Source organism: Bos indicus, chromosome 2 (genome assembly GCF_029378745.1).
Source record: "Bos indicus isolate NIAB-ARS_2022 breed Sahiwal x Tharparkar chromosome 2, NIAB-ARS_B.indTharparkar_mat_pri_1.0, whole genome shotgun sequence".
NCBI lineage: Eukaryota > Metazoa > Chordata > Mammalia > Artiodactyla > Bovidae > Bos > Bos indicus.
In genome coordinates this window covers 127,925,122-127,947,959 of record NC_091761.1, presented here as the reverse complement: position 1 = coordinate 127,947,959, position 22,838 = coordinate 127,925,122, and the positions used below count along the sequence as shown (strand labels likewise).

The 22,838-nt window shown below is 45.9% G+C and overlaps 1 protein-coding gene and 1 pseudogene across 1 annotated transcript in view; both read left to right on the top strand.

Moving 5' to 3' along the window:
- Positions 1 to 8,072: 8,072 nt before the first annotated feature.
- On the top strand, positions 8,073 to 16,126 carry LOC139185753 (H/ACA ribonucleoprotein complex subunit 3 pseudogene; annotated as a pseudogene).
- Positions 16,127 to 22,575: 6,449 nt separating this feature from the next.
- The window catches only part of CLIC4 (chloride intracellular channel 4), a 76,882-nt gene continuing 76,619 nt past the window's right edge, over positions 22,576 to 22,838 (top strand). Inside the window, exon 1 of the mRNA XM_070776367.1 lies at positions 22,576 to 22,838. Within this exon, the coding sequence (XP_070632468.1) occupies positions 22,767 to 22,838 (72 nt within the window). The 5' untranslated portion in view covers positions 22,576 to 22,766.

Sequence of the window (22,838 nt, the reverse complement as noted above, 5' to 3'; positions counted from 1 at the left end):
TGTAAAGTCAAGTGGACCTTAGGAAACATTAGAACAAAGTTAGTGGAGCTATTTAAAATCCTCAAAGATGATGCTGTTGAAGTGCTGCACTCAACTTGCCAGCAAATTTGGAAAACAGCAGTGGCCACAGGACTGGAAAAGGTCAGTTTTCATTCCAACCCCAAAGAAAAGCAATGCTAAAGAAAGTTGCTAAGACACTACCGTACAATTGCTCCCGTCTCCTATACTAGCAAGGTGATGCTCCAAATCCTTCAAGTTAAGCTTCAATAGCATGTGAACTGAGAACTTCCAGATGTGCAAGCTGGATTTAGAAAAGGCAGAGGAACCAGAGATCAAAGTACCAGCATCTGTTGGATCATAGAAAAAGCAAGGGAATTCCAGAGAAACATCTACTTTTGCTTTGTTGACTACTCAAATGCCTTTGATTGTTGGATCACAACAAACTGTGGAAAATTCTTAGAGAAATGGGAATACCAGACCACCCTGCCTGCCTCCTGAGAAACCTGTATGCAGGTCAAGAAGCAACAGTTCAAACCAGACATGGAACAACAGACTGGTTCAAAACTGGGAAAGGAGTATGTCAAGGCTGCATATTGTCACCTTGCTTATTTAACTTCTATGCAGAGTACATCATGTGAAATCCTGAGCTGGATGAATTGCAAGCTGGAATCAAGACTGCAGAGGAAATATCAATAACTTCAGATATGCAGATGGTACCACTCTAATGGCAGAAAGTGAAGAAGAATTAAAAAGCCTCTTGATGAGGGTGAAAGAGGAGAGTGAAAAAGCTGGCTCAAAACTCAACATTTAAAAAACGAACGTCATGGCATCTGGTCCAATCACTTTATGGCTAATAGACGGGAAAAAATGGAAACTGACAGATTTTTTTTCTTTGGCTCCCAAATCACTGTGGACGGTGACTGTCACCATGAAATTAAAGGGCGCTTGCTCCTTGGAAGGAAAGCTGTGAGCAACCTAGACAGCATATTAAAAAGCAGAGACGTCACTTTGCTGACAAAGGTCCATCTAGCCAAAGCTATGGTTTTTCCAATAGTCATGTACGCATATGAGAGTTGAACTGTAAAGAAGGCTGAGTGCTTAAGAATTGATACTTTCAAATTGTGGTCTGGAGAAGACTCTTGAGAATCCGATGAACAGCAAGGAGATCCAACAAGTCAATCCTAAAGGAAATCAACCCGGAATATTAATTGGAAGGACTGATGCTGAAGCTGAAGCTTCAGTACTTTGGCCACCTGATGTGAAAAGCCAACTCACTGGAAAAGACCCTGATACCAGCAGGTATTGAGGGCAAGAGGATAGGGGGTGACAGAGAATGAGGTGGTTGAATGGCATCACTGACTTAATGGACATGAGTTTGGGCAAACTCTGGGAGATAGTGAAGGACAGAGAAACCTGGCATGCTGCAGTCCATGGTGTCACAAAGACTTGGCCGTGACTTAGTGACTGAACAGCAAGTCTGATTGGTCAAGCTATGTCTTGTGCTCATTCGTGGGCCAATAACAGCACCAGAACAGTGCCAAGAGCTGCTAGTATTAGCCCTCACTGGCTCCACCCCCAGAGCTGAAACTGGAGCAAACATTCCCAGAATAGGGGGTGCTGGCCAGAGGAGGACTCTGTTGGGAAGGTATAAGGAGGGGTATGGAAGCAACTTTAAAGAACCGGTGACCCTTGTTAGCTGGAGGACAGGGGGAGCCCTGGGTTACACAATACTGTGTGCTCATCCAGTGTCCAGTGGTGTTGGATCCAGAGGAAGAAGAGGTTTATTTGGATTGAGGGTGGAGGTATGTTTTTGGAGGATCCCTGGAGGCTTTGCCTCTGAATTCTGAAATATGAGAAAGATTTCCTCAGCCGGGAATGTCTGGAAAGAGAGTCGGAGGGTATAGCATGAGCAAAGACCTGTCGATTTCGGGGAAGTTGGGACCCTGGGCAGAGTAGCCTGGGGGGAGGGAGGTGGAATGTGAGATGGGGCCTTCAGGGCACAGGGCTCCTCTCCACCCCCATCTCACCTCTGGGCTGAGAGGACCAGAATAACAGATAACATTACCAAGTGCTTGCTGTGCATGTGTACTTTCTGGGCAATTAATCCTCACCACAGCTCTACGGAGAAGTACTGCTGCTGTCCCATTTTACAGCTGGGGAAAGTGAGACACAGATTAAGTAATTTGCCTAAGATCACACAACTGGCCAGGGCAGACCCGAGCTACAAATCCAAGCAGTCTGACCTCAAAGCCTGTGCTTTCAACATGCCCTTTCCTTCCTTGCTTGGCCCCATCCCAGTAGGGGGTGAGCAGCACAGGGCAGGGAGAGAGAAGTTCCACCAGGCCTGGGCGTCGTTTTGTGAGTCACTGCAGCTGGTGGTTGCCGCAGCAGGGGCACCTGCATCTGGCAGACAAAGGCTCAGGAAGGTTTTGTCTCCAGTGGGCAGGGAGCCGGGCCCCCTCCTGCGGCGTGGGAGACAGGGAGAAGGTGGGAGAGCCGACGTGGAAGGAGCTCCAGGGCCAGGAGATCTTCCTTCCTAGTACTTGAGTTCTTTGAGTCTCCGTTCTCTCCTTTGAAATAATAATAATTCTCATTATTCCAAATATCATGCTATTAGGAGGAGGCAAATGGAACTCGGTAAAGAATACAAAGATGCTTTTTACCATGTCATTCAAAGGTTATTTGTTTTTCTTGCTAAAGCAGAAATCCTGGGTTGGAAATGTTAGCAGAGATTGCCTTTGCAGCTTCATTCTTTGTTCTGCTATTCTTTTTTTTTTTTAATCCTCTGTACAATGAACATATTTTACTTTTTAATGGACTCTCCCCCACAAAGAAGAACATTAAAATTCATTATTAAAGTTCTTCCACAGGATATATCTACATAAACCTGTGCAGATGTGTGTAGAATGGCTTCGGAAGGCAACCCAGGAAAATGACTATGTGCAGCCTGGGGGAGGGGAAATGACAGCCTGGGGTGGGGGTGGGGGACTGCCCTTGAGCTGTAGGCTCTCTGGGACTGCTTGAATTATTATTTATTTATTTTAGCATTTGCTTGCATCACCTCTCAAAAACTTTTCTTTTTTTTTTCCTGGTCAAGAGGAAGAATCACACCCAATTCCCAAATCCTCACTGGGTCCCCTGGTGACCATACTTGGGATCCATCTCTGAGCTCCCCCTCCCCTTCTCTGTTCTGGCTTTTTAAGAGATGCCTTAGGGACGGACCCCGGTGGGACTGGAAGACTGACTTGCCTTGTCTCCCAGCCAAGCGGCTGATTGCAATGAAGTGGGTGCCAGACATCTTGGAGGTGGGGCAGGGGCTGGGGAGTTCTTCCCCCACTCAGCGTGGACCTACTCACTGCATCCTCCACACCAAGGCCACATTTCTTTTCTTTTTAATTAATACAATTAATTAACCTTTAACTGCGACGAGTCTTTATTGCTGTGCATGCTCAGGCTTTCTCTAGCTGCAGAGAGTGCGGGCTACTATTCATGGTGGTACGAGGGCTTCTTATTGTGGAGGCTTCTCGTTGTGGAGCACGGCTCTAGACCCTCGGGTTTCAGTAGTTGCAGCCCAATGGGCTTAGTTGCCCCACTGCATATGGGATCTTCCCAGATCAGGAGTTGAACCCGTGTGCCCTTCATTAGCAGGTGGATTCTTAACCACTGGACCACCAGGGGAATCCTGGCCACGTTTCTTAGGGCAGTATAAGGCCCTCCCTGCCCGGCCTTTCCTCTGTCCAGTTTCACCCTCTCCACCCTCTCATCTCACATTGATGGCCAGGTGCCAAAAGAGCCTATCTTCTCTCACCCCAGGTCCACGCACAAGCTGTTCCCTCAACCTGAACAGTCCTTCTGCCCCGCTGCACAGTTAATACCAACTGATTATGCAAACCTCGTCTTACGTGGACCCTCCTCCAGGAAGCTCTCCTTGATCCATCCTGTTAAGGGCCCTCCTCTGGACCACCCTGGGATTCCCTAGTGCAGAATTCTAGCTGCGCCACTTTTGGCCTGGCTGTGTAACTCTGGGCTAATGACCTAACCTGTCTGTGCCTCAGTTTCCTCATGTATAAAAGAGCACTTAGCTCAGACTTGTTGTAAAGATGATATGACTCAATGCAGATAAAATGTTCAAAATTGTGCCTGGTACATAGTAAACTCTGGATGACTCTCGTTCTTATCACATGATATTTGGAATGGCCTGTTTATCTGTCTCCCCCGCTAGACTGTTAAGAGCTTCCTGAACCCTGTGGCTGGGTCATGTCCTGATGGTCACTCAGGGTCTGGTACATATTAAGACAATCTTGAAAAATTCCTGTTAAATAAGTGAAATAATCTGTTCATATTAATAAACATTTCTTGGGCACTTGCAAAGCATGTACAATATGTAACACTCCTTATTAGACACTGGACTACTAGGTATCTTCTAAGCGATATTTCATTTAATCCTTATTACAAGGGTTTGAGTTAGGTACTTGCAGCATTCCCATTTCACAGATGGGTAAACTTTCATTTTTTCATCATAGCGCATCACCTCCTGACATTTATTTGTCTGTGAGAGAGCCTGCCTCCCCTCGCAGTTCTGTAAGCGTAGGGACTATTTTGTGTTACACTTTGCAGTGTTCACAGGGCCTAGGACAATGTCTTGCACAGAGCAAGTGGTCCTTTTTTATCTGTGTTAAACACCATTGCCTCTTGAGAAAACTCTGATGACTGTCTTCCACCCCAGACTAAGTTAGATGCCCTCATCTGTGCTTTCATAGCACCTGGAAATTATGTGCACTTCCCCTAACCCATCAGGCTTTGCTGATATTTCTTCTTAAATCTGTGGTTTTCTTGGCCAATTGGCAGAATCTGGGAGGGCAGGACCTGTGGTTAATAATAATAATAAACAATGAACATTTGTTGAGTATTTGGCGTGGGACAGCTCTTTCCATGAGGTATCGATCCCTGTCAGTAGTATCTGTCCTCCTCAGTAGGAGCCTATGAGGTAGCATGTTGTCTCCATTTTACAGAGGAGGAAAACTGAGGCTCCTGGAGGTCGAGAGACTTGCTGCAGGTAAAGTGAGTAGCAAGTCAGGTGCTAGCAGTGCCGGGCCCAGGCAACTGAATTTAGCATTGGGATCCTTAACCACTACACCTATTGCCTCTTTAGAAAAGACAACAGCTATTTATGCCACGAACTGAGTGGGGAGCACTTGAGAAATGTCTTCTGAATGCCTCTGACAAGCAGGAAACGAAAAGGTGTTCCCTGTTCCGGATTTCTGGTCCACCGGAGACAATAGGGGGCAGGGTGCCGAACCAGTCTGCGCAAAGGGAGGGACCACGTGGGACTTTTTGGAAAGGGCGAAAGAGTGCCTCTTCCTTCTCACTCCCCAGCGCAGGTCCCAGAGGCTCAGAATCCCTGGAAAGACCAGTGCTTAAGCCGATACCACTGTTGTTTCCTGGCTGGCCCAGCCCCTATGGCCAGACTTGGGGGTGGCCCCAGAGATGATGATCTGGGAGGCTGGAATGTCTTCCTGGCTATTAGGAAAAAGGAAACCAACCAACACATTAAAAAGTCCTTCAAAAGAGAAATATCATAGAAAGAGTTCCATTGGTTCAGCCATTCCAAGAGAGAGGAAAAAACCCCCTGGATTGCAGTTAGGGATCTAGCGTTTCCTGCCTCTGGGCCCCTATGATGTTTATTTTAATTTAAAGTAATTTCAAACCAACAGAAAAGTTGCAAGAATAATATGAAAGCTCATATTATTGATAAGCTTATTTATATGAGATATACAAATATATGTTACTTATATATGAGAAATATGTAAATCTTTGTCACCTAGATTCCACAAACTTTTTACATTATGCCACTTTTATGTTCTCTCTTCATAGATAGATAGATGATAGATATTAGATATAGGTCGATAAATAGATGGATATTAGATATAGATAGATGATAGAAGTTAGATAGAGATATGGATATACATCTAATTCTAGGGTATGTACTATGGTTTCTGAACCATTTGAGAGTAGACTGCAGACATCACACTCCATATCCCTTAATACTTTAGTACATATTTCCAAAAAAGAAGGATATTCTCTTCCATAACCACAGTACGACCGTGAAATTCAGGAAACTTGGCATTGACGTGATTCTGTGATTACTGTGCATACCGCCATCCTGTCCGATGACGCAGTGACTCTCGGTATGGTATTTCCTTCTCTAGTACGAGCTCCGGGGCGAGGTTATGTGCTGCGTTTGGCTGCTGCATCTTTTTACTCCCCTCTAACCTGGAAAAGCCCCCTGCCTTTCTTTGCATTTGTGACATTGAGATCTTGAAGACGACCCAGCGTTTTACAAAATGTTGCTCGTTCGGGGTGTGTCTGATGTCTCCTCATGATTAGATTTGGGTCATACACTCTCGGTTGGAATCTTACAGACGTGATGCTGTGCGCTTCTTCAGACATCACTTCAAGAACCCCCCAATGTCTGTCTGCTTGGAGAGGGTGCTCTTTTTATTTTTCTTAACTTGTTATTTTATACTGGAGTATAGCTGATTAACCGGAGAGGGCAATGGCACCCCACTCCAGTACTCTTGCCTGGAAAATCCCATGGGCGGAGGAGCCTGGTGGGCTGCCGTCTATGGGGTTGCACAGAGTCAGACACGACTGAAGCAACTTAGTAGTAGTAGTATAGCTGATTAACAGTGTTGTGGTAGTTTCGGGTGGAGGGAAGAGATTCAGCCATATATATACATGTATCCATTCTCCCCCAAACTCCTCTCCCACCCCGTCTGCCCCATAATATGGAGCAGAGTTCCCTGTGCTATGCAATAGGTCCTCATTGGTTATCCATTTTAAATAAAACAGTGTGTACGTGTCAATGAAGAGTGTGCTCATTTTGATCTCCGGGTTAAGGGGTGGTCTGGTTTCTCCACTGTATAAGTTGCAATCTCCCCTCCCTTTCTGGCGGGGTGGGGGATAGCAATCTGTTAGGGGGCACTTGAAGGTCAGGTAAATATCCTGTTCCTGCTGATTCTTGCAGTGTTTATTTCCGATCAGCAGGAAGAGGTGCCCAGTCCCCTTTTACCTTCTTTGTCCCAGTCAGCCCCCACACCGTGAAACTGGGATGAGGCCTCTCCTAGCATACTTCATCAGCGTTCTGTGGGGCTTGGACATGTTTACCCCACCTGACCCTGTTATTTGAATCCAGGGACTCTGGTCCCTGCCTTAACAGGGTGGACTCAGCAGCTGAAGGGTATGGGCAGGTTCTGGGCAAGAAAGGACTCCTTTTAGAGTTTCACTTGAAAACAAAGAGGCAAACCAAGTTGGGGGAAAAAACAAGAGTTGGGCTCAGCCTTCAGAACCATGGCCATGTCTGAGATCAGCTCAGGAGGAATGGCTGTTGTCCTTCTGTTAGGGATTGTCCCCTGTGTGTATACAAATACTGGCAGTTCTGGTCCAAATACAGACAGCCCAATAGGAAGCACAGTGCTATTTGAGGAGATGAGTGGCTGTTTGATATGGGAAACAAACAGATCAACCAGCCAAGCCTCCAAGTATCACTAAGCCACCGACCATGGAGGGAGGAGGACTGAGCGTGTGGGATGCAGCTGGGAAAACATGGCCCCGCGGCTTGCAGGTCTCCTCTGGATGCTGAGACTTGGCACGGCTCAGAGCTGGGGGCCGTGTTTATTCTTTTGAAGCGTGAAGGGTACTTCTCAGCTTTGAAAAAATACAGTTGCCGGCTTGCGTTTCAAATAGTTCAACGCCTCCTCTGCTACCCAGCTGTGATCTAAAAAACTGGGATTGTTCAGGCCTCAGAGTATCAAATAAATGAACTGTGACTGCCCAAGGATGAGAAAGAAGTGTCCTTATTCAAATCAACCTTTGTGGCTGGAAAAGATTGTCGATTTTTGGTCTGATGTTGCAGGGAAGCTGCTGGGGGCTGGAGACCACCCCCTGCGTTCTCCTGTGGCAGCAGGTGGCTGTCTCTGCACCTTTAGACCATAGGAAATGGACACCTCATCTGAGTCGAGGCCACCACCTCTAGCGGTGAGAGCTACTTCTCTGTGCTGAAGGTCATAGCCATGGTCTTAGGTCAAGAGGCAAAGGGCGGAATAGGCGTCTGGGGGAAGACGGTTGAACGCAGGGTACTGCCCACATGATGGCTGTGGGTGATGGGAGGGGGTGGTGCAGTCTGGAGTCAGAATCGATTTGGGTTCAAATCCCACCTCTGTCCCTTGCTTACCAGCTATTTGACTCGGGCAACTGATTGAAGGTCTCTAAGCCTCAATTTCTTCCTCTGCAAAATGGGGTTCAATAATAACAGTGGACTTGGGTTGTAGGTATTGTATGAGACTATGTATACAGTGTACCCAATAATAAGAAGAGTGCTGATGGCGGTGGTCATTATTATTATTTCTGAACCTCCAGGCTATGTTTGGCTTGGCTAGGAGGCTGGAGCTGGGGTGGAGGTAGGAGTGGGGATGTGGGCCGAGGGAGCAGGTGCGTGGCCCTGAATTGAGGCCACCAGGCACAGAATGCCATCATCCTGATGGCCAACTCCACTAGCTCCTACCCTCATTAGCAGCCTCATTCTCAGCAACCTTGAACACCATTTTAAGGGACTGTGTATTATTGCATTGTGTAGATGAACTATGGGGGGTTTTTGAACTATGTTTTATTTGAGGAATTTTTAACAGCTGCAGAATATTCCAGTGATTGGTTGGATCATGTTTTGACAGGGAAACAAAATGGTGTATTAGAATACAAACAGGGTCTGGAAATACAGATCTTCAACTGTTTAGTCAACATTTTTGAAGCATCAACTTTGGGCCAGGCCCTGTGCTGAACACTGGTCATATAAAGGTTAAGAAAACTGACAGGGACCTGCCCTCAAGATGAGTAGGGTCTAAAGGGGCTGACAAGCATACAAGCGGACCTGAGCTTAAACCCTGGCTGTGTGATCTTAGTCTCGTGTCTTCCCTGAGCCACAGTTTCCTCAGATACAGAGGCTCAATGTAGAGTGTTATAGCCACAGTTTTTGGCCAACAAACATTAGTTCTCTTTTATATATATGCATATATATATGTGTGTGTGTGTGTGGTTTTATATATATACACATGTATATATATGCATTAGTGGTTTTATATATATGCATATATATATAAACATGTATACATATATATCTGTATTATATATACATATATAGTATAAGTGAAGTCGCTCAGTCGTGTCCGACTCTTTGCGACCCCATGGATAGTAGCCAACCAGGCTCCTCCGTCCACGGGATTTTCCAGGCAAGAATACTGGAGTGGGTTGCCATTTCCTTTTCCAGGGGATCTTCCCGACCCAGGGTTCAAACCCTGGGTCTCCCACATTGTAGGCAGATGCTTTACTGTCTGAGCCACCATTAAGATGGGTACATATATAGTATATACATATCTAATTATAAAATATATTATACATAATTATTAATATATAATCTTTTTTTGCCCTTATGGGTAACCTGGCCATGGATAGCTTCTTAAAATAGCTTTTTCTTTTGGAGATGGACTATTTATCATAAGCTGATTTTTGCTATCTAGCTAAAGAAGGTGTTTTTTCTTTCTTTCTTTCTTTCTTTGTGTTTTTAGGCTGTGCTGGAGGCTTGTGGAATCTTACTTCCCGGACCAGGGATTGAACCAGGCCCTGGCAGTGAAAGCACCAAGTCCTAACCACTGAACCACCAGGGAATCCCCTAAAGAAGTTTTTCTAAATCCTCTGCTAGTCTCCAGTGTTCACCAGGCAGGAAATGGGCAGGAGCCACCGAACTGGCAGGAGGCCTCAGCAAGTAAGACCTTTTGTTCTCATCTGCCTATTTTGTGTTCCTCCAACACACCAAGGAAATTCTTGCCTCAGTGCCTTTGCGCCGGCTGTTCTCTCTGCCTAAAGCACTAGATACTGCCTAGATATCACCTTCACTTTCTTCAGGTCTTTACCTAAATGTCATCTTATCAGAGAGGCTGTTCTTAACCACTGCCCCTCAACTCCTCTCTTCATCTCCTTTCTCCTATTTCTTCTTCTTCATAACTCTTATTACCTCCTAGTATAGGTATATTGGCTTAGGTATTGGCTTATTATCTTTCTTCCTAAATGGAATGGAATGTTTGTGAAAACCAGGATGTTGTCTGACCTGGGCCTGGAACAATGCCTGGCATATAGGAGGCCCTCAGTAAAAATTTGTGGCATAAGTAAATAAAGAGATCACATGGGACTACTCATAATACATACAGTATATACTAGTGTCTGGAAACAGTAAAAAGCTGTTCAAATGAAAGGGAGAATGAAAATAATTGGAAACTGAATATCGTGCCTTATTTGGGTGATAGGCCATTGAAGATCTTGGCTGGGGTGTATGTGAGTGGGGTTTGGGGTTGGAGAGGCAGTATTTCTTCCTGGCCAAGCTGCAGTGAGAAGCTGATGGCCTCTATGGGGATCCAATCCAATTAAGGCCCTGGCTCCAAGTCAGCTCGGATTCCCTTGCTGGCTGCAGCAGCTTCCAAGTGACAAAATGAAACCTGTAACTTTCCCGAGATGAGACAGTCTCCAGGTGAGCAGGGCAGAGAGGGGCTGAGCATAGGGTTTCTGCTCCCAAGGGAGCAAATCTGCATTGCATGCACAGGGTTCTAATATTCTGTGTATGTGTGTGTGTGTCTCTGTGTGTGTGTCTGTATGTCTGTGTCTGTGTGTGTGTCTGTCTCTGTGTGTGTGTGTGTCTATATGTCTGTGTCTGTGTGTGTATCTGTCTAGGTGTGGCTCGTGTGTGTGTGTGTGTGTGTCTCTGTGTGTGTGTGTCTATATGTCTGTGTCTGTGTGTGTGTCTATCTATGTGTGTGTGTGTGTGTGTGTGTCTGTCTCTGTGTGTCTCATGTGTGTGTGTGTGTGTGTGTGTCTGTCTCTGAGTGTGTGTGTGTGTCTCTGTGTCTGTGTGTGTGTCTATATGTCTGTGTCTGTGTGTGTGTCTGTCTATGTGTTTGTGTGTCTGTATGTCTGTGCCTGTGTGTGTATCTGTCTATGTGTGTCTCGTGTGTCTATATGTCTGTCTGTGTGTGTGTCTGTCTCTGTGTCTGTGTGTGTGTCTGTGTGTGTGTCTATATATCTGTGTCTGTGAGTGTGTCTGTCTCTGTGTGTCTCGTGTGTGTGTGTGTGTTCCAGGCAAAGTGGCTATTTACCATCCTCCAAACCCAGTGCTCACAGAGAAGCAGCTGGATGCGGTGGAAAGACGTCAGATGCAAAGCGAGGGGACACAAGTTCTGAGATCCGCTCCCACACAGCTGTGTGACAGGGCGAGAAACCAAGAAGGCAGGGAGGCTGAGACCTGCCCCGACTCACATAGCTCCCTACTACAGAGCTGGAAAGGTGGCTGTCCACAGGTTTAGGCTTCATTGCGCTCAGAATGCTCTTTCAACTTTGTTTTTCTTTTTTCAAAACATTTTTTTGGAGAGGTAATACATAGCTCAAGGACAAAATTTTAAATTTATGTAAAAAGAATCCATATTGTAGAAAACAAATGTACACCTCTCTCCCCAGTGACCTGGTTCTTCTTTCTGGGGGTAAACACGTGTCCAGTTTCTTGTGTATCCTTCCAGAGAGAAATGCACTTGTGACATAGAGTTATGAAAAGATTATTATGGTGTGTGAATGTGATACGCAGGCATGCAGAAATGATGCACAGGCATTACATTAAAATTTAGACTAATATAGAGAAATCTAATATCACAGGTAGAGATTATACTTCTTTATGTATCCAAGCATTTTCAAGGTTTTTTGGTGAACATATTATATGTGTGTGTGTGTGCTCAATTGCTCAGTTATGTCTGACTCTTTGGACCCCCTGGATTGTAGCCCGCCAGGCTCCTCTGTCCATGGGATTTTGCAGGCAAGAATATTGTGGAGTGGGTTCCCATTTCCTATTCTAGACTATCTTCCCAACCTAGGGATCAAACCACGTCTCTTGCATCTCCTGCCTGGGCAGGCAGATTCTTTACCGCTTTACCACCTGGGAAGCCTGGTGCATGTATATGTGTCTCAGTCAGTTCAGTCGCTCAGTCGTGTCCAGCTCTTTGCCATCCATGGACTGCAGCACAGCAGGCCTCCCTGTCCATCACCAACTCCCAGAGCTTGCTCAAACTCATGTCCATCAAGTTGGGGATGCCAGGTGATGCCATCCAATCATCTCATCCTCTGTCATCCCCTTCTTATTCTGCCTTCAGTCTTTCCCAGCCTCATGGTCTGGGTCTTTTTCAATGAGTTGGTTCCTTGCATCAAGTGGCACTGGAGTTTCAGCTTCATCATCAGTCCTTCCAATGTATATATGAATATACATATTCTAAGAATATATTCTAAGCATATATATATGCTAAGTTGCTTCAGTCGTGTCTGACTCTGTGACCCTATGTACTGCAGCCCACCAGGTTCCTCAGTCCTTGGGATTCTCCAGGCAAGAATACTGGAATGGATTGCCACGCCCTCCTCCAGCGAATCTTGCTGGCCCAGGGATTGAACCTGGGTTTCTTTTTCCTGCGTTGCAGACAGATTCTTTACTGCTGAGACACCAGGGAAGCCCAATTTTCCTTATAATGTGCCTTATATATAAATAACATATATCTGCCATATATATGTATGTTTCTCAAAAATAATTTTGATAGCACTTCACATATTATTGAGGGATTTCCTGTTCCCAGATATTTTTACGTTTTTGGTTGCAGGAATAACTGAGATGTTTACTTCTATTATAATTTCAAACTGGCAGGGTTTTGAATATAGGAAGGCACTGGTTTCTAAAAAAAATATTAACTTTATATCTTATCATTTCCATGAGATTGCTCTTACTATTTTGTTGTTGTTTCGGTCATGCCATGTGGCATGCGGGATCTTAGTCCCCAGACCAGGGATTGAACCCATGCCCCCTGCAATGGAAGCATGGCGTCTTAGCCACTGGACTGCCAGGGAAATCCCAAGATTGCTTGTTGCTGCTTACGGATTTCCAGTTGTTTTTCTTTGGAACTAATGTAGCAGACAGTCAGCCCAGTAGATCCTGCTCCCATGGATGCTTTGTTAATAAACTCTTTTTGATGTGACTGATGACCTATCACGTCTGTGTAAACTTCCCCTTCTTTCCCTGACTCAACATAAGCCTCTGTTATAGACATTATACCCACACTTGACAGAAGAAATTGTGGCTTGGCAAGGTGAAATGATTTGCCTTAGCTGGTGAGTGGCAGACCTGGCATTTCAACTGAGGTCTGTTATGCAAAATCTTTTGATCTTAGCATGGCAAAATGAAGGAGAGAAGAGGTTAGAGAGGGGTTTGTGCAAAAGCAGCAGAAGACGACATTTTTTGAATGCCTAAGCCGTGCCAAAAACTTTATATACTATCGTTTTGAATGTTCATAAGATCTCTTGGAGGCCAGCATTATGAGCAGATGGTTGGCCAGGGCCTGGGCTCAAGGACAAAGAGATCTGGGTTTGATTATTAGCTTGGCTGCTTTCCAGCTGTGTGACCCTAGGCACATTGCTTAGCTTTTCTGAGCCTCAGTTTCTCTGCTGTATCCTTGTTACAAACAGTACCTGAATGGTCCTCCTCTCAAAGGTCTGTGTCCTGGAGCTTGTGGCCGAGAATACCTCAGTCCTTGGACCCACACACTGGAACTTTGTTTCTAGAGCCTAGAAAAGCGGAATTGACACGTGTCTCCAGCTCCTATGTTTGTTGAATGACTTTGCTTCCTCCAGGGGAGCCCATATCTACAGGGAGGTGGGAAGTTGGTGCTTCTGTGGACACAGCATTCAGGTTAAACTTTAGCCAAAATTATGGCTAAGTCACAATTAGCAGGATTTTATAGGACCTAATTCATATTGTGGGGACACATCTGAAGTTCAAAGATGCATTGGGATTTTCCATAACTGAGTTGACTGACATCACTAGAGATTAGTTTGTTGTTGTTTAATCGCTCAGTTGTGTCCGACTGCTTTCGACCCCATAGACTGTAGCCCACCAGGCTCCTCTGTCCATGGGATTTCCCAGGCAAGAATACTGGAGTTGCCATTACCTACACAGGGGATCTTCCAGACTCAGGGACCAAACTCATGGTTCCTGACACGTCTCTGGCATTGCAGGTTGATTCTTTACTGCTGAGCCACTGGGGAAGCCCCCAGAGACTAATTAAGCACCTGTTACAGGTGGAATGAGAAAAACAACGATGTGAAACTCAGGGGATGGAGGTTAAAAGGCAATGGTTGAATTTTATTTATTCTTTCACTGAATCTCATCAAACTTGGGGCTTCTCAGGTGGTGCTAGTGGTAAAGAACCTGCCTGCCAATGCAGGAGACATAAGTCTCAGGTTCAATACCTGGGTCGGGAAGATCCCCTGGAGGAGGGCGTCAAGATTATTATTATTTTATTATGTCCCAAGCACTGAGCTAGGTATAAGAAAGCATAAAGAAGAATTATAGGTATACATGATTTTGTTGTACATCATTGTATTGTACTTTGTAGATATTGCATTTTCTTACAAATTAGAGGCTTTTGGCAACCTGGCATTGAGCAAGTCTATTGGCACTATTTCTCCAACACTGTTAATTTATTTAATATACTTATTTTTAAAATGTATTTAAAATCTTTAATGTATCAAGTACTCTGCTAAATCATTTGCATGCATTATCTCACTTAATCCTCACAACTACCCTGTGATATTAGTATTCTTATCACCCTTATCTTATACATAAAGAAACTGAGGCTTACAGACTAATTTGCTATTTTTCCCATTGTCAATTTAGTTAGCAAAGAATAAATATTTGAAACCCAGGTCTAGTGTACCAACAGCATTATTTTTATTTACTTAGTTACTTTATTTATTTATTTACTTTTGCTTGTTATTTTTGGCTATGCCATGGGATCTTAGTTCCCCAACCAGGGATCAAACCTGTGCCCTCAGCAGTGAAAGTGTGGCATCCTTCTGCCAGGGAGTTTCCTAACAGCATTATTTCTTTTTTGAATTTTTAATTTTTTTAAAACCTTTAATTTTGTATTGGGTTATAGCCAATTAGCAATGCCATGATGGTTTCAGGTGAACAGCAAAGGGACTCAGCCATGCATACACTTGTGACCATTCTTCCCCAACCTAGACAGCATATTCAAAAGCAGAGACATTACTTTGCCAACAAAGGTCCATCTAGTCAAGGCTATGGTTTTTCCAGTAGTCATGTATGGATGTGAGAGTTGGACTTTAAAGAAAGCTGAGTGCTGAAGAATTGATGCTTTTGAACTGTGGTTTTGGAGAAGACCCTTGAGAGTCCCTTGGACTGCAAGGAGATCCAACCAGTCCATCCTAAAGGAAATCAGTTCTGGGTGTTCATTGGAAGGACTGATGTTGAAGCTGAAACTCCAATACTTTGGTCACCTAATGCGAAGAGCTGACTCATTTGAAAAGACCCTGATGCTGGGAAAGATTGAAGGCGGGAGGAGAAGGGGACGATAGAGGATGAGAGGGTTCGATGGCATCACAGACTCAATGGACATAGGTTTGGGTGGACTCCGGGAGTTGCTGATGGACAGGAAAGCGTGGCATGCTGTGGTTCATGGGGTTGCAAAGAGTCGGACACGACTGAGCGACTGAACTGAACTGAACTGATTCTCCCCCAAACTCCCCTCCCATCCAGTCTGCCACATAACATTGAGCAGGGTTCCACGTGCTATATAGTAGAACAGCATTATTTTAAAATTAAAGTATGTATATTATTTTTTTCAGGATAATGCTACTGCACACTTAATAGACTACGTACAGTGCAAACATAATTTTTATACGTACTGGGAAACCAAAAAGTTTGTGTGACTTGCTTTATTAAGATACTGGCTTTATGAGTTAGAGGTAGCTGCGGAGGAAATTGAAAGCTTAGGCTTTGCTGTGATTACTCCAGTATTACCACAGTGGGCAGGGAGACCAGGTCTACATGCTGAAGAAGCCTGACTCTATGGCACAACAGACCCTTTGGGCCTATCCTGCTCAATTCTCCCTGGACGACAAATACTCTCAAGATGAAATCACCATCAAGAAATGCTTCAAGGTACTCATGACCCAGCAACCTCGGCCTGTCCTCTGAGGATCTCTTAAAATCTCATATCCCTTATGCCGCCTGCTAGCCCCAGAAGACTTTCTGAAACCATGCTCTTCAATCTGTGAGCCTTGAAGTCTTGCTACAGCTCTTGCTTCTTGAATCTGGTCTCATCCTTGCCTTTGATCATGCTTGTTGTGAGGCAATTATGGTAGCATCCTCTTTAAAGGGAAGATGTTTGAATCATCTTTTCATACTTTGAATCACTGCCAGGTTATTAAAATGATTTGAAAGAGAAAAAAGAAACCGATACTGGCTTTATTACGGTGGCCTGGAACTGAACTCACATCTCTAAGGCCTGCCTCTCATGTTTCTTAGCACTTAGTATATGCCAGGCTGTGTGTTAATAAGCTTTACATTTATTTACCTGTTTAATCTCCATAACAACTCTATAAGATAGGTATTGTAATTATCATCATTTTGTAAGAGGAAATTGGTATAGAGGGGACTACTTGCTCAAAATTGCAGAGCTAGGAAATAAGATATTTTGCTCAACTAAAGATGGATATAAGGTTCCTTTTACTCCTAGAATCTCACAGTATACCAAAGAAGAAGACATTGATATGAATAGTAATAATAGCTAACATTTATCAAATGTTTATAATTAAATGCTTTACATGGATTATCTCATTTAATCCTCAAAGTGACTTTATTAGTTAGGTTCTATTCTAGTCTCTTGTGATGAGGAGGCTTGCTTGAGTTAAGTAACTTGTCCAGATGGAGTTCAAAATCAGGCAGTTTGCTAGAGAAGCTCACTTTAGTACATGCAATACCACCTAACCTCCTTGATGGGTGATGTAGAATCCAGACCAACACATTGGTTCAAGGCAGCTCCTTGGAGCAGGGGAATATTTGAGCTGGGCCTTAAGGATAGGTAGGCACTTACCCATACCCACTAAGTATACAATGTGGTGAAAAGACAATTGTGGGTTGAAGTCTCAGCTCTGCCACCTTTCCAACTGAATGACTTGTGTTTCATCTCCTCTATTCCCTAGTTTCCTTAATTTTAAGTGTGGACAATGAAAATTATTCATCTGAAACACCATGAGGAATAAAGTTTTTTTATTTTTTTGAGTGCAGGCTCAGTAGTCGTGGCATGCACAGGCTTATTTGCCCCAGGTTATGTGGGATCTTCCAGATGTACAAGCTGGGAATAGAAAAGGAAGAGGAACCAGAGATCAAATTGCCAGACTCTTTTGGAGCATAGAAAAAGCAAAGGGAGTTCCAGAAAATTATCTACTTCTGCTTCATTGACTACTCAAAGGCCTTTGACTATGTGGATCACAAAAACTCTGGAAAATTTTTAAAGAGATGGGAATACCAGGCCACCCTACCTGTCTCCTGAGAAACCTGTATGTGGGTCAAGAAGCAATAGTTAGAACCTTACATGGAACAACTGACTGGTTCCAAACTGAGAAAGGAGTACATCAAGGCTATACATTTTCACCCTCTTTATTTAACTTATATGCCGAGTACACCATGCAAAATGCTGGGCTGGATGATCACAAGCTGGAATCAAGAGATTGCTGGGAAAAATATCAACAACCTCAGATATGCAGATGATACCGCTGTAATGGTGGAAAGTTGAAGAGGAACTAAAGAGCCTCTTGATGAAGGTGAAAGGAGAGTGAAAGACCTGGTTTAAAACTCAACATTCAAAAAACTAAGATCATGGGATCTGGGCCCATCATTTCAAGGCAAATAGAAGGGGAAAAAGTGGACGTGATGACAGATTTTCTTTTCTTGGTCTCCAAAATCACTGCAGACAGTGACTGCAGCCATGAAATTAAAAGATGCTTAATCCTCGGAAGAAAAGCTATGACCAACCTTCTAGCATATTAGAAAGCAGAGGCATCACTTTGCCAACAAAGGTCTGTGTAGTCAAAGCTATGGTTTTTCCACTAGTCATGTACGGATGTGAGGGCTGGACCATCAAGAAGGCCGAGCACTGAAGAAATTATGCTTTCTAATTGTGGTACTGGAGAAGACTCTGGAGAGTCCCTTGGACTGCAAGGAGATCCAATGAGTCAATTCTCAAGGAAATCAACCCTGAGTATTCATTGGCAGACTCTTGAGAGTCCCTTGGACTGCAAGGAGATCCAACCAGTCCATTCTAAATGAGATCAGTCCTGGGTGTTCTTTGGAAGGACTGATGCTAAAGCTGAAACTCCAATACTTTGGCCACCTCATGCGAAGAGTTGACTCATTGGAAAAGACTCTGATGCTGGGAGGGATTGGGGGCAGGAGGAGAAGGGGACGACAGAGGATGAGATGGCTGGATGGCATCAACGACTCGATGGACGTGAGTTTGGGTGAACTCCGGGAGTTGGTGATGGACAGGGAGGCCTGGCATGCTGCAATTCATGGAGTCACAAAGAGTTGGACACGACTGAGCAACTGAACTGAACTGAACTGATTCATTGGTAGGACTGATGCTGAAGCCGAAGCTCCAAAACTTTGGCTACCTGATGCGAAGAGATGACTCATTGGAAGACCCTGATGCTGGAAAAGATTGAAGGCAAAAGAAGAGAACATCAGACGATAAGATGGTTAGATAGCAACATCAACTCAGTGGATATGAATTTGAACAAACTGTGGGAGACAGTGAAACATAGGGAAGCCTGTAGGCCCTGGAGTCACAAAGAGTTGGACATGACTTAGGGATTAAACAACAATGTGTTCCCCAACCAGGGAGCCAACCCACATTCCCTTCATTGGAAGGCAGATTCTTAACCACTGGACTCCCAGGGAAGTCCCCATGAGGAATAAATGTGATTGGATATAAAAACACTCAGATATCTGGCATGCATCATGAGAGTTCAGTAGTTGAGATTAAGGACAGATGGGTTTAAGACCAACAGCTATTTCCTAAGCAGCACTTACCATGCACCAGGCACCCCAGCGTGCACTTAACATGGATTTACTTATCCACAATCCTATTAAAAGTCATAACTATTATTGGTTACTATTTTCAGACCCATTTTACAGAGGAGCAAAGTGAACACAGCCAAGTTAAATAAGGTATTCTGAGCTAGTAAACGACAGTGGCAGAACTGCAACCTGGGCAGTCTGCCCCAGAGTCCACGTGCTTAGTACTTCACTGCCTCAGTTGCAGACAGTGGGTTTGAGACAGTCAGCCAGAGCAGCACTACAGAGTCAGGACTGGGAAGAGGCAAGTGTGCCAGCAGTGGGGGCTTTCTGGAGGTGCCATCTTGCCCCTTGGAAAACCTGACTTCTCATTTAGCAGCAATCATAGACAAACACAAACCACCTGACCTCTCAGAAAGGCGCGAACAAGACCTTCCAAAGGGTACATCACGGGTACAGGAAACAGTAGCTTAAACAAGGCACGTACACCCGTTCCGTAAGTTCTTACTGTGTATTATGAATTGTTCTATGAGCTGGGAATATTAGCCATAACCAAAAATCAAACAAAAAGTTCTGCCCTCATGGAATTAATGTTTAGTGGCAGGAGAGAGACAATAAGCAAACAAACAAGTAAAATGCATTTCAGAGGGTGATACATGTTATGGAGAGAAATAAAGTGGAGAGTAGAATGAGGTTGGACCACTTAGAATGTTGAGTAGGATGGTATTGGGGGAGATTTCCCTGAGAAAGAGGTATGTGAGCAAAGACCTGAAGGAGGCAAGGGAATGGGAATTGCAGGAATCCTGGGGGAAGAATGTTCCTCTGGGGGAAGAATGTTCCATAGGAGGAGAGCAAGTGCAAAGGCCCTGAGGCAAGAGGGCATTTGGCACATTCAAAGAATAGCAAGGAGGCAGATGTGCCTGGGATAGAGAGCAAAGCGGAGAGGAATAAGAGATGAGGTCAGAAGCGGGTGGGGGTGGAGGAGGGAGAACACATCTCTACCTGTCTTCAAGATCTGTGTGCATGTTATAAAAACAAACGAATACAGAATGCAAAACATGCATGCATTTCAAAACTGGAATATGAGACTTAAATGCAATATGCTTGTGGACCCTGCCCCACATACACTTCCTGGTTCTCTCCCTTTCTACCTCTCCCTGGACTGGCTCTGCCCATCCATGCAAGCCACGTGGTGGTGGAAATTGGGAAATGTAGGTAGAAGTGACTGTGATCAGATTTCTAAGCACAGGCTCCGGGTCTCATCACTGCCTCAAGGTTCTGTGGGGGAGAATGTCAGCGGCTTCCTGTCAGTTAGGATCTGCCTCAATAAGGCCTAAAATCTCCTGGTCAGCTCATCCCTCCACGCCTTGGTCAGCTGCATGCCCTCGGCCGAGAGGCCAGTACGGGGCTGTCAGCAGACACTCACCACAGGTAATAGTGACTGATTCAAGCTGAATTTGATGACCATCAGGCAACCTTTTCACAAGAGGACCGCCTGGAAACATTCTTTGCCTCAGGGCCAGTCTGGGGTCATCTTGGAGGTCCCATTTGATTGTTTTGGACCTGGATCCGCTTTGAACTGGTTCACTATTTTGGTTCCTTTTCAGGCAGGTAGACACTGGAAGCAAACTTTGGTTCACTTTCCTGACTCCATTAAGAACTAACACTTAGGTTCAGTTGGCACTTCAGTTTCTGTTTTATTGTTTTTTTGGTTTGGGTTCCCATCTCGGGGACAGCCTTCTGGCATTTTACTTCTTTTCAACAAATGGGCTGGTCTCGGGGAGTTGAGTGTGACGCCATCCTCGCCTGTAGGGGTGGACAGGGACAGGAGGCCTAGAGTGGCGATAGTAGCTATCACTGACTAAGCAGGACATGATGTAAGGAAGGCCCAGTAACAGCCCCACCCCCATCTAGAGAATGAAACTGAGGCTTAGGGAGTTGGGGCTTCCCAGGTGGCTCAGTGGTAAAATAATCTGCCTGCCAATACAGATTCCATCCCTGTGTCGGGAAGATTTCCCTGGAGGAGGAAATGGCAACCCACTCCAGTATTCTTGCCTGGAGAATCCCACGGACAGAGGCTCCTGTACAGTTCATGGGGTCGCAAACTGAGTGACTGAGCAGGCAGGGATTTCAGGATCTTGCAGTTTAAGGGCTTAGTCTGACTCTAGATCATGTGCTTCTAACCCCTGGGGTAGGATGTTTCTTTAAAGAGTTCCTGCAAGAGAATTTGAGCAACAGGCTATGGACTGGGAGAGGGAGGAGCTGCCGGTTTCACTATATTTTCACACATACGTTCACTTTGTTAAAACATTCTGACATGTGCTATGCTCTGAGGATGTGGAGAGATAAACCTCGGTCTGATCCTCTCAGGACTCAGCCTTCAACTTAAGCTAGGAGGTGGGGAGGAGTAGCTGAGTCATGTTACGGAAAGTCGGAAAGTCAGAAGAGGGGACAAGTAACTGTTTCCAGAGGGGATGACACTTGCCCCAGGCATTCATCAGTCGCAAAACCAGACCGGTGCTTACCTCCTGCCTGACTCAAAGTATACAGCCACTGTCCTCAGGGACTTCAAATCCCAGTAGAGTTTTTCCAGTTTGAAGACCACCCGCATTCAAAAGGTCCCGGTGCTTGTTAAAATGGGAATTTCTCCCTTCCCCTCGGGAGGAGAAGCAGAGAATTGGGTAAAGCAGGTCTGGGTGTAGCACCCAGGTGATTCTGATACTTCAGGTTTGCCAGGTGGATGGGGAAAGGAAATCACTTCGGGGAAGAGGAACCCTATGAATGAATGGCTTGAGAGTCCTTCGTAGCCTCGGGCAAAGGCGTTCAGTTCAAGCAAGACCTTAGGCTCTCGGAGGAGAGGGATCACGGTCCGTGCTGTTTATTGCGGGGGGGTGGGGGGCAGGCACACTGTAGGGTCTCATAAATATGTGTTAATACGCTGGCTCCCAAGACAGAAGTGACGGGAGAGTCAAAAGGGAAAACGGAGAAGTCAGAGAGGAAGGATAAAACGGTGCTTCTAAGGGGATGAAAACTTTCTTCGAAGAGGCAGAAGGGAGCTCTGCCTAACTGAGGGTGTTGCGGGGAGGCGACTGCTGAGGGAAAGGGCGACGAGTCCTGGGGGGCTGCAGCAGAGGGGAGAGGGCGGGAGATGCCTTCTTGCTTCTCCAGGCCGGCCGAAGGCTGAGGTCACTTGGCACAGCGCCAGTAGCAGCTGCGAGGACGCGCGCGCACTTCGGCGGGAGGCGGTGTCAGGCGCTGGTTCCCGGGGGACTTTCCCCTCCGCCCCACCTAGGGAGGCGAGGCTCAGAGTCCCGCCCTCCGCTCGCCCAAGCCCTGGCTTCTCTTGGTCCCCACCGGCGCCACGCCCCTGAGCCGAGGTCAAGCCGCCTCAGCAGCCTCCAGGGGCCGGAGCCATCCTTCTGCCCCCAACCCCCCGACCCCAACTCAACACCCACTTGGCCGAGGCCACGCCCCCGAGCTCCGGCCGCCCACTTTTCCTCTGGAGAGTCGGGAGACTCCGGCCTTTGGCCCCGCCCCCAGCCGAGACCCCGCCTCGGTGCCCCGCCCCCGCGACTTGAAGGGGCCGGGGCTGCGGCCGCCTCAGTCGCGCGCGCGGGGCGTGGGGCGGTGCTGAGGAGACGAGCCTGAGGCGTGGAGGCTGAGGCAAGCTAGACGCCAGGACAGTCCAGGGTGCTGCAGCGCGGCGGGAGCCCGTAGCCAGAGCAGTCCCGGAGCAGAAACAAGCCCAGCCGAACCGGCCATGGCGTTGTCGATGCCGCTGAACGGGTTGAAGGAGGAGGACAAAGAGCCCATCATCGAGCTCTTCGTCAAG